Here is a 12,261-nt window from a genome sequence, read left to right on the forward strand (position 1 = left end):
TTGTGGTCGAGTGTTAACTCCTGCTTAGGATTCATGGTCCCTAGACCACCTTTTTGTTCCCATTCAAGGGTGTGGGATTTGCCCATGGCAGTCCTCTAATCGCACACACTTGAAAACGTCAGAGCCGTGAATTCTGCTAAATCAGTGGCATGTGCTCAAGACTGGGCAAATCCAGCTTGATAAGCATGTGATGAATTATAAAATAAGGCACAACCAAATACATGCTGCAGCAGAAGTCCACAAAGTTCCACAGGAGGGCAAGGAATGATCAGTGAATCCTTACCTCGTCATAGAAACTTCTTCCTCCAGACATCCACGTGGCTTGCTTTCTCACTTCCTCAAATCTTTGCTCAGATCCTATTTTTTTAAGTGAAGCCTTCCTTGACAACCCTAATTTAAAACTACACACACTCATACCTGCTTCCTTCTCCCCGACTTAGTTATCTCCACAGCACTAATGGCTAACACACTATATAACTTATTTCCATCTGTCTCCATGTGAGCAATTTCTGTCTGGCTGCTCATCACGGCACCTCAGCAGCTATTAATAGATCACTCTACTGAGGGACTCATACGTGCTGGGTGTTGGGCAAACAGTGAACAAAACCTTGTATGGTCCTTGCTGTCGGGGAGTTCATGATCCATCGTGGAGGGAGAGCTGAATTTCAACAGGGAGGCAGTGTGTGCAGGGGGAGGAGCAGCAGGAGCAATGGGCGCAGGCAGAAGCACAGAGGTGGGTGTCAAGTCAGGGAAAGGGATGGTGAAGAGATGCCTCAGATAATGAGGGGAGGGACGGAATAGGACTAGATGCTGAAGGGCTGGAGTACCAGGTGGAGAAGTTTATTTTGCAGGTAATGGGGACGGAGTATGAAAAATTGGAGGAAATGGAGTTACCTGACTAGAATTTGTTTTGGAGAACCACTTCAGGGACATGCAAGGGACTGATATGAAGATGAGATGGAGCAGAGACCCCTCTTAGGGGCCTGCCGGGCACCTGCCCCCAAGCATGGAAATAAAAGGAAATCTTGAGTTCCTTCAAAGGCATTTCCAGGCACCTAGCCAGCACTGGGAAGTAAATGAGCAACTGAAGCAAGAAGGGAAGAATAACTTAAAACAATAGCCAGGGAAGTTTAAGTCACAGAATAGACCAAAGTTCCCACAGAGACTAAAGATAACATTTTAACACAAGTCCTTGAGCTGATTTCCAGAAACCAAGACACCAATAAATGAAAAGTGCTATCCGCTGGCATGCAGACCTCAGACAGGGGAAACTGAGGACTGAGTTTGGACCACCACTCTTTGTTCTAAATTTCTTCCTGAGGGGCCTGGAGGAAGTCATGCCCAGAGACCAGAGCTAACGTTCTTTTCTGCTGATCACAAATTTGCAGACAAAGCTTCGTCTCCTTAACCCATTGTAAATCTGAAAATCTTCGAATCTACCTATGACCTGTGCCCTCCGCCCCATGTCTGGTTCAAGATGTCCTGTCTTTTTAGGTCAAACCAATGTACAGCCTCCGTGTATTGATTTATATCTTTGCCTGTAACTTCTGCCCCCTGCCTTTATTTTATTATTATTATGTTTTCAACATGGAGTCTCGCTCTGTCTCCAGGCTGGAGTGTAACGGTGCGATCTCAGCTCACTACAACCTCCGCCTCCTGGGTTTAAGCGATTCTCCTGCCTCAGCCTTCTGAGTAGCTGGGATTACAGGTGTATGCCACCACACCCAGCTAATTTTTGTATTTGCAGGAGAGACAGGGTTTCACCATGTTAGCCAGGCTGGTCTCGAACTCCTGACCTCAGGTGATCCACCAGCCTAGGCCTCCCAAAGTGCTAGGATTACAGGCATGAGCCACCACACCCAGCCTCTTCCTGCCTGTAAAAATGCTTACCTATATGGCACTGGGGGATTCAGGGCTTAAACATGAGCTGCCCAATTCTCCTGGCTTCCTGCCCTGAAATAAATGTCTCATTTTCTCTTACTGCAATCTTGATGCCAGTTTTTGGCTTTGCTGTGCCAGAGAGCCAGACCCAAGTTTGATCTGGTAACACAGGAAGCAGGTGAACAGGCAAGGCCACCCTCTTCTGTTTGGAGACAGGTCAGTGTTCACTTGCCTCAGTTTACCAAGGTTGTGATCAGCCTCTGCTCCTCCTTTCTCTTATTGGCCTCCCTCTGCTGTACTGTGATTCCCATCATTGCAGTGTTTTTTAACTTTTTTTTTGAAATAAATAAAAATACAAGAAGTTACAAATGAGGACCATGTACCTTCCGCTCAGCTTTTGCCACCAGGAGGATTTATTTCCCTTTAGACGTCTCCCCTCTAAATTCCTACATTACTGACATCCTCCCAATACACATCTTTCCAAGGACTTACAACAAAAATATTTCATTCTTTGAAACACTGGGTTTAGAGAAATCTTCACCCAAATAACTTTGACACCTTAAATAATCCATCATACACAATGGAACCACAGTCCTCTTACCTGTGAAAGCCAAGGGCAGGACCCAGCAGTGGGTGAGGTGAGTGAGCACTCACTACTGCCACCCTCTGTCCCACTGGGTGCAGCCGGGACCCCTGGACAGCGTGCAGGCAGCAGCGACCGGGCTCGGGAAGGTGGATCACAGTTGGAGGTGCCGATGCAGAAAGGAGACCACAGCTGGAAGTGCCACAGAGCTGGAGGTGAGCGAGACACTTCCCTTCCTCCAGTCTCCCCAGTGTGGAGTCAATGCAGCTCCTAACCCAGAGTGGGCACTAATTCCAGGAAAAGCCCAGCAACTCGGGTACAGAAGCAGGAAAGGGGTCTCTACCGTTCTGAGAAAGTCTGGAAATCTCTAATTTATCCTTTTTTTTTTTTTTCTTCTAAAATTTTTTCTTCTCTGTGCCCCAGAGCTCAAGAAATTTTGTGGCCCTAGTGAGAAATGGCAGATAATTAAAGTCATCAGGCCAGGCAAACTTCCTTTCCAACCAGAGAGTCTGAGGTCCCCAGAGGATGGGGAAACCTTCATGCTTTTTCTCTCTGGCTTCTCGCTGCTTAGCTCTGACATGGTTCAGTCAAGTGCACCAGAGAGTAGGGTAAATCAAGCCTCAACCACCCAAGCTGGCTGGAGGGCTGAAAAGGTAGAGCCCAGGGACCCAGACACTACTGGGCAGGTTACAAGGAGGAAGGGCTTCGGGAGAGCAACCCCTGAAAGTTGCTCATGAACTCTTGGGCTTACCCTTGAGCTCTACATGTATGGATCCGACCCTACACGGACCACACAGACTTTGAGTGCTGAAATGTGGGATAGATTACCACCAGAGTCCCAAGATGGCCACTAGGTGGCGCTTGTGTGAGACAGATCCACATCTCAAAGACTTTCACAGCAACCACAATCCACACAAGTCTTGCAGGAACTTGGAATTTGTGGTCTGAACCCATTTGGGGTGATTATCTTCTAAAATAAAGTTAATAATGTTCACTGTAAGATTTTAACAATAACCAGAATCTCAAAACATAGTATTTAAAATGTCTAGGATACAATTGAGCATACTGAAACCATACTCAGCATACAAAAAGCCAACAGCTACTCTGAGATGAAACAGATACTGGAATTATTTGACAAAGATTTTCAAGCAGTTGTTAAAAATATTGTACAACTAAAGGAGGGTACTCTTAAAACATATAGAAAGTTTTGCAAAGAAATGGAAGATATGAGGAAGAACTAAGTGGAAATATTAGAAATGAAAAAAATCAACTACGAAAATAGAAAACACACTGGCTGGGCTCACCAATGGGATGAAGATGATGGAGGAAGTAGTCAGTCAGTTTATAAATAAATTAATAGAAATGACTGAATCTGAATAACAGACAAAGTTTGAAAAACTTGAACAGAACCATAGAGACCTTAGGTAATAACAAAAGGGCCGAGCTTCCTATCATCTGAGTCCCAGAAGGAAAGAAAAAAAGGGCAGAACATAGAAACATGGAAAGAAATAGCTGAAAGTCTGGTTTACCACTAGAAGGCAATCAGTTTAATCTAGTATAGCAACAGTTTAAAGCAAAAAACCCACTTGATCTTCATTTTAAAAATTCAGTATCTATTTATTATAAAACTCTCAGCAAACTTGGAATAGAAAGAAATTTTCTTCACCTGATAAAGACCATCTACTAAAACCTATAGCCAACATTCTACTTAATGGTCAAATACTGCTTGTTCTCAGAGATTAAGAACAACACAAGGATCTTCTTTCTTAACACTGCTATTTAACCTTTTGAATAGTCTCCGTCAGTGAAATAAGACAAGAAAACCAGAAAGGCCTAGAGACTGGAAAGGAAGAAATAAAACTGTCCTTACTCACAGACAACATGATCACCTATGTAGAAAATCCCAAGGAACACACAAATACACACACACACACACACACACACACACACAGCCCTCCTAGAACAAACTGAGTTTAGCTTTAGCAAGATTGCAGGATGCAAGATCAACACACAAAAATCAGTTGTATTTCTGTATATTGCCAATGAACAAGTAGAAACTGAAATAAAAAATACCACGTACAATAGCTTACAACCCCGCCCCCCAATACACATATAACAAAACATGTGTAGGATCTATATGCCAAAAACCATAAAATGTTGACGAAAGAACTTAATGGAGGCCCAAGCGAATGGAAATTATGGCACTCCTTCGTGGACTGAAAGACATAACATAGGATTGAGTTGTAGATTTACTAAAATTGTAGTCAAAATCTCAGCAAAACAGTTTAGAGTAGATAGAGGTAAGCAGATCCTAAAGTTCACATGGAAAGGCAAAAAAAAAAAAAGAATAGCTGAAACACTCTTGAAAAAGAAGAATAAATTTAGAAAAATCACACTATCTGATTTTAAGACTCATTACAAAGTTATAGAAATCAATATGGCACAGTTTTGATAAAAGAACAGACATAATGATCAATGGAACAGAACCACTGTCCAGAAATATATTCCTTACAAATACCCTCAGTTGGCTTTTCATCAAATTGCAATGGCAATACAATTTCAATGAAAGAAGGAGGATATTTTCTATAAATGATGTTGAAACAATTGGATATCCGTATGCGTAAAACTGAATCTGGACCTAAATCTCACATATTATACAAAAATCATCTCAAATGGATCGTAGATCTAAATGTAAAACATGAAAGTATAAAACTTTTAAAAGACCAACTACAAGAAAATCTTCATGACCTGGAGTTATGCAAAATTTCTCAGATATGTCACTCAAAGCATGATCCTCAGAAAAAAGTCAGTTGGAACGCATCAGAATTTAAACTGTGCTCTGTAAAAGGCCCTGTTAAGAGACTGAAAAGTCAAGCACAGATTGGGAGAAGATATTCACAAATCACATATCTGAACAAAAGATTTATATTCAGAATATGTAAAGAACTCTTAAAACTCAATCAAACAACTCAATTTAGACATAGGCAAAAAGCCTGAACAGACATTTCACGAAAGAGAATAAAACGATGGAAAATAAACAGCATGAAAATTTTCAACGTCATTAATTATTAGGAAAATGAAAATTAAAACCATGAAGAAATACCATCACACAGCTATCAAATGGTTAAAATGAAAAAACAAAAAAGGAAGAAACACCAAGTGTTGACAAGGATGTGGGGCAGCTGGAGCTCTCAGGCACTGCTGGTAGGAATGCAAAATGGTGCAGCACTCTGGAAAACAGGTTGGCAGTTTCTTACAAGGTTAACATGTATTTAGCCTAGAAAAATTAAAACTAGGCCAGGCACAGTGGCTCACACCTATAATCCCAGCCCTTTGGGAGGCTGAGGCGGGCAGATCACGAGGTCAGGAGTTCAAGACCAGCCTGGCCAATATGTTGAAATCCCGTCTCTACTAAAAATACAAAAATTAGCTGGGCATGGTGGTGCGCGGCTGTAATCCCAGCTACTCAGGAGGCTGAGGCAGGAAAATTGCTTGAACTGGGACCCAGGAGGCGGAGGTTGCAATGAGCCGAGATAGCGCCACTGCACTCCAGCCTGGGCTAGAGTGAGACTCTGTGTCACCAAAAAAAAAAAAGAAAAAACAAAGAAAAATTAAAACTATATTCACAAAATCCTGTTCTTAAATGTTTCTAGAAGCTCTAGTCGTAACTGCCAAAAATGGAAAACAACTGAAATGCCCCTGGACAGATGAGTGGATAAATTGTGGTGTACCTGCAGAATGGAATACTACTCAGCAACAAAAAGGAACCGGCTACTGACACATGACTTGATGAGTCTCAAAATGATCTCCCTGCATGAAAAGGAGCCAGTTTCAGAAGATTAGGCTCTGTAGGACATTTATCTGACATTCTTGCAAAGAGACAAAACTAGTGATAGAAAACAGAGCACTGACTGCCAGTGGTTGGGGTAGGGGAGGGTCTTATTATAAAAGACATCAGGACAGAGAATCTGGAGGGGATGAAGTGCTTCTGTGTCCTGAAAGTGGTAGTAATAACACAAATCCATACATGTGTTAAAGTTCATAGAACTGGACACAAAAAACTCAATTTTTCTGTATCTTAATGTGAAAAATATAAGTAAAAAAAATAAAAGAGATGACAACTCTTGCTTCCTATTTAAGGCTGTCTAGACATTAATACTGATGTTAGTACTAATTACAATAATGGTCACCACAAGCATGGTCTTCTATACTTTTTTGAGCATCTGCTACATGCTGCTTCTTTACCACACATTTTATATCACAACTTCTAATATTCACAGTCACCTTGTAAGGTGGGTTAAGCTCAATGTAGAAGAAATCTGAGGGTAAGGGAAGTAAAACAATTTGTCCTATATCTCATAGTTGATAAGTGGCTGAATCTGAACTCAAACTCGGATTTCACTGCCGACCTTATTCCAAGCCTGCTTCTCCACTCTGCTGCCCACTTAATGAAAATAATGGCAACTGACAGGGAGAATAATATAAATAGCAGGAAGGTAGAATCATATTTTGATTTCCATAGATTGCAAAAACTCTCAGCATATTTTATTCTAAACTTGGAGTTGGTTTGAAATTCTAATAGGTTGGGGAAAATTTAAAAACTATGCTTTTGCCATTGCCATTTTTTGATAATCCTCCAGTAGGTGGTTCTTAATTTTCAATATGATTGAATAGTTCTCTCCACTTCTGCAAATGTACAATAATTCTTATTTTCCCTAAGTGACTTAAAGAATCATTGTGACTTACAATTCTTGACCAAGTATTTACTAACTCCACAAATTGCAGTTTATACATTTGAAGTAAAGAGTAAACATTACAAAGTTCTCTCCTCTCACACAGCTGACTGTCCTGAGAAGTTGTAACTGGTCCCTCCCACCTTTACATACCACTGCCACCATCGGAAAAAAAAAAGAAAGGTAAATCCATTTTAGAGACATAGAAACTACACTTTCATTTTAGTTCACTATGGTTATGGCTGAATACATATCTGAAAACATCATACATACGGAGGATGCACATTTCTCACGCAGCAAATGGTATCTACATGAAAAGCTGGAGGATGAAGGCTGTCTTCCTCCTTTGAATTACTCCCAGTGACTTTCCTGGATAGTAGGTGCTTTTTCTACCAAAAACCCTGGCCTAGAGTATTTTCGTCTCCGCTAACACAGAGATATGAAACTAAGGCCTACCACAAAAGTATTTTCTTGAATGTTTTATAATTTCTGCTCCATTGAACATATTTTCTTAAATATAATAATTAGTGATAAAATTTTGACTTAACATCGGTAAGATGTAACACAAAGCAAAGCCCACTTAGTGCTCAAGTACCACTGTCATCAGGTATTGGAAATCTTCTTATTTGGAAGGTGGTTATGCCCAGAATGGTGGTGTGGGGGACAAGGAGGTGGGCTTACCTTCCAGCAGGTCTCTGGCCAGACCAGGTTCTGCCCCCGTGGACCGAACAAAGTCTGACAGGACTGCGTCCATATCAAGAGTCATAGGATCATGTAGAAGTGCTGCCCAACACTCAGCCGAGGTGGGGTTTGGAAGCACACTAGAAACCATCCATCTGCAGGAAAGAAGAGAAAGGGCATTTTACCACATGATGGAAATGGAGCTGCAAGTGACAACTACATGCAGAGACCTGAGCGAGAGAACCCTCGAGGGTGGAGCCATTTCCACCTGCTGTCATATTTTTTAGAATTGGTTTGGTCCAACTGCCTGATTCTTCATGCAAGACATTATATTATAGAATGTGAACTAAAATATCATCCCTCTGTACATGCCATGTGAGAGAAGGGGTATTATGAGCCGAATGTTTGTGTTCCCTCCAAAAATTCATATGTTGATATCTAATCTCCAAGGTGATGGAGAAAGACAGTGCCATCTATGAAGCAGGAAATGGGCCCTTACTAGACACCAAATCTGCTGGTTCCCTGACCTTAGACTTCCCAGCCTTTAGTACTGTGTGGAATACATTTCTGTTGTTCATAAGCCTCCCAAGCTATTGTATTTTGACATAGCAGCCCAGATAGACGAAGGCAAGGGGTCATCACTATCTCCAGCGCTCCTGAACTTACATTTTATTAATTCCAATAACTGATGAGGAAAAAAAGACTATTTTAAAATTTCAATCACTTAAGTATACCTAGAAAAATTCAGTTGGAGTTGCTAGATTTCTAATCCTCTTCTGAATTGTAGAGACTTGTAATACTTCCACAATGTGATGAATGTTACCCACTCTATTCCAATTATGCCTTTATCAGTGTGGCATCCTACCACCTCAGCTCTCACCCCTTACTTGGCTATTAGGAAAGACTAATAGCCAAGGTTAATCCACAGTTGACGGAAATACCACACTTGCTGAAGATGGCTACTGAACTATCTACCATCCCTCTAAGAGCTGCCATCAATCTAACAACATTCTTAAGAATGTCAGATTTCCCAGGCAGCATGATCCCAGCCAGAGAAATACAACGGATATGCAGCAGGTTGACCCAGGCTGACTGTAGCAGCTGATTGCTGGGGAAAAGCAACTGTGACATTACAAGTGAGAGTAACTTACACTAGTGAATGGTGCTGGGGCCCCAGTGGGTGCTCAATCTTTGCCGGTGGAGTGCAAATGCATCCTTGTGTTTGTGTAGATAAGACGTCTGCAAGTTATAGACCATGGGCCACATGTGGTCTGCCACCCATTTTTGTAAATGAAGTTTTATGGGAACACAGCCATACCCACTCATTTGCATAGCGTCTGTGGCTGCTTTTGCACCTGGCTGAGTTGAGTAGTTAAAATAGAGACCCTTAAGGTCCACAAAATTGAAAAGATGTACTTCCTGGAACTTTATGGAAAAAGCTTGCAGACCCCATTACAGGCAATGGAAAATTGTATGCTAGGAAGTATGTAATTAATTTTACATACTGTGGGGTGAGTTTGAATCCCATGCTATTGATGACTGTCCTCTGTTCTTTCTCTCACAGTAACCCACTGGGATGGGTGCTGCTTGGTGGAGTAGGTCCCGTGTTAGTGACCCATGCTTTAGAGCCAGGCACATAGCCTGATTTCACCCTGGCCCTGCCCCTGTCCAGCTGTGACATGGGCTTCACCTCTCTGAGCCCTCCTGATTTTCTGTAGGAATGCAGGAAATGAGCTCACCTAACGTGCAAGACCCTGAGGACTGAGGGTCTCAGGCAGGGAGGTCTGTACCCTCAGGGACATTCACTGTGACCACCCCATCTTGCACACAGCTCCTATTGGGTATAATTTTTAGTTGATGTGGCTAGAAAATAAGAAAATTATTTGACCTGATGTATATGGTACCAATCAGGAAATTGATTTCTTCCTTCTCTCCATGCACTGGGGCCTCGGCCGGGAGAGTCTCTTCTTTCGTCACTGCCACCTGGGGGACAGATCAGAGAACAAGAGCATGTGATCTCCTTACCCTCAGACTGAGGCCGAAGGCTTGGCTTTTTGTCACAGGAGGCTGGATCTTGGCCTTGGCCAATTGCCTGAGGCATGTACTCTGTCTTCCTGGGCCCTACAGGTCCCCGCTTGCCAGCTGACCACCATCTCCCATGCCCGGGCCTGGCCAGGGGCTGTCTCAGCTTTCCTCGTTTTAGCAAGCACATCTATTTCAGTGAGGATTACTTGCACAGCACAGAGCTGTTTTTTTCTTTTTCTTTTTCTTTTTGAGACAGAGTCTTGCTCTGTCGCCCAGGCTGGAGTGCAGTGGCGCGATCTCGGCTCACTGGAAGCTCTGCCTCCCGGGTTCATCCCATTCTCCTTGCCTCAGCCTCCCAAGTAGCTGGGAGTACAGGCACCCACCACCATGCCCAGCTAATTTTTTTTTTGTATTTTTAGTAGAGACAGGGTTTCACCATGTTAGCTAGGATGGTCTCGATCTCCTGACCCTGTGATCCGCTCACCTCAGCCTCCCAGAGTGCTGGGATTGCAGGCTTGAGCCACCACACCCGGCTTTCCAGATGTATTTCTTAAACCTCACACTGCCACCATCACCACACCCTCACATTCATGTCCCATGATGATATGGGAGGGACTGGGCTGATGGGGACATTTGACCCCCGCCACCTGGGCCATCCTCACCCACTGCCCCGTGCCATCCTCCCAAGCATGCACTGTGCCTCTCGACCTGCCTTGTGTGGTCTAAAGCACTCACTCAGCCGCTTTGAACAGCATGAGGCTCTGGGTGGCCGTGCCCTGGCCCTGCATTCCTGTTCTCCTCAGTGCATCCTAGCCCTTGGACAGAACGTCTCTGAAGGTCTCATCAGCCACCCCAGGGACAGTAATGTGTCCCATCAATGCACGGTGACTGCCTTAGGAGGGGCAGTGCCGTGTGGGGACAGAGGGTTGGCCCTGGAATCAGTCTCTGGGGCCAAAATGGTTCCACCACTTTGTGTGACCTTGGGCATGTTATATCACCTCTCTGTGCCTCAGTTTCCTCATCAACACAATTATAATAATAATTGTATCTCACAGTTATTATGAAATTTTAAGGAATTCATGCACAAAATGTACTGGCCCATAGTACATGCTCAATATACATTAATTGTGAGCCAATGAATGAACTCTCAACAGGGACCCTGAGACCACCCTTGCCTTCCCAGGTCTCCACTGAGCAAGAAAACTGCTGCCACCAGCTTGCTGAAGGCAGGAATAAGGGGCCTACCTCTAGTGCCTTGGCTTGGAATCACAGAGGGTTAAACTGGTGGGGGCTCCTGCCTTCAATTCCGTCTTCTCTCCCGTATCCGAGGTTGCAGTGTTCATTGATTACTTAAGCAACCTTCACGGAGCTGCTAATCTGTTCAGGCCATGACTGCAGGGACTGTGTGGGAACTATGAGCCCCCTGAGCCTTCCCAGGATCTCCCCAGTAAGCAGAAAGGGACAGACACACACATACAGGTCTCAGAGACCAACTGCTGGATTTGGAAGACACTTAGTGGAGGAACTGGTCCAACCAGAGAGAGTAAAATTGCAAGACAGAGGTGTAGCAGGATAAAGACCAAACTACCTCAGGATCCATTTTTCATTAACTTCTGTTTTGGCCAGGTGCGGTGGCTCACACTTGTAATCCCAGCACTTTGGGAGGCCGAGGCTCATAGATCACCTGAGGTCTGGAGTTCAAGGGCAGCCTGGCCAACATGGTGAAACCCCGTCTCTACTAATTTAAAAAAAAAAAAAGCCAGGTGTGCTGGCAGGCACCTGTAATCCCCAGCTACTTGGGAGGCTGAGGCAGGAGAATTGCTTGAACCTGAGAGGTGGAGGTTACAGTGAGCTGAGATCATGCCATTGCACTCCAGCCTGGGCATGAATGAATGAATGAATGAATGAATGAATGAATAAATAAATAAATAAATAAAATAAAATAAAACTTCTGTTTCAATGAAGCTCAAATAAAACACTGCTGCATTATATTTGTAGATGTTATAACTTGACACTGGAAGGCAATAAAACGGGTGGATGGAGAATGAGACTGGGAGATGATGGCAGAGGCTTGTGGTCTGATCCCTGGGGACAGGTACAGGAAGACTATGGGTGAATGAGTGCCTGGAGGTTACTCTTCACTCTCAGGACAGCAAACAGGGTAGTGAATGCTTTTAACATCTCTTTCAACAGAGGGCCAGCTGCCTGAGAGCTGGGATCCACTTCATCCTCCTTTCTATCGTCCTGCCCACAGTGCCTGGCACACAGCAGGGCCAACTCTAAGGTGAGGCGAGGAGGCACCTGCCACTGCTGCAGAATCTAAGGGGGTGCAAAAACACTCAGGAATCGACATAAACA

At 43.7% G+C, this 12,261-nt stretch overlaps 1 protein-coding gene across 1 annotated transcript in view; it reads right to left on the bottom strand.

Annotated features, from left to right (window-relative positions):
* Positions 1–12,261, bottom strand: part of OTUD7A (OTU deubiquitinase 7A) — a 388,370-nt gene that overhangs the window by 165,253 nt on the left and 210,856 nt on the right. Inside the window, exons 3-4 of the mRNA XM_034938456.4 lie at positions 9,767–9,861; positions 7,879–8,033 (exon numbers count right to left, since the gene is read on the bottom strand). Of these exons, the coding sequence (XP_034794347.2) occupies positions 7,879–8,029 (151 nt within the window). The 5' untranslated portion in view covers positions 8,030–8,033; positions 9,767–9,861. The remainder of the gene's footprint in view (positions 1–7,878; positions 8,034–9,766; positions 9,862–12,261) is intronic.

Source organism: Pan paniscus, chromosome 16 (assembly GCF_029289425.2).
Source record: "Pan paniscus chromosome 16, NHGRI_mPanPan1-v2.0_pri, whole genome shotgun sequence".
NCBI lineage: Eukaryota > Metazoa > Chordata > Mammalia > Primates > Hominidae > Pan > Pan paniscus.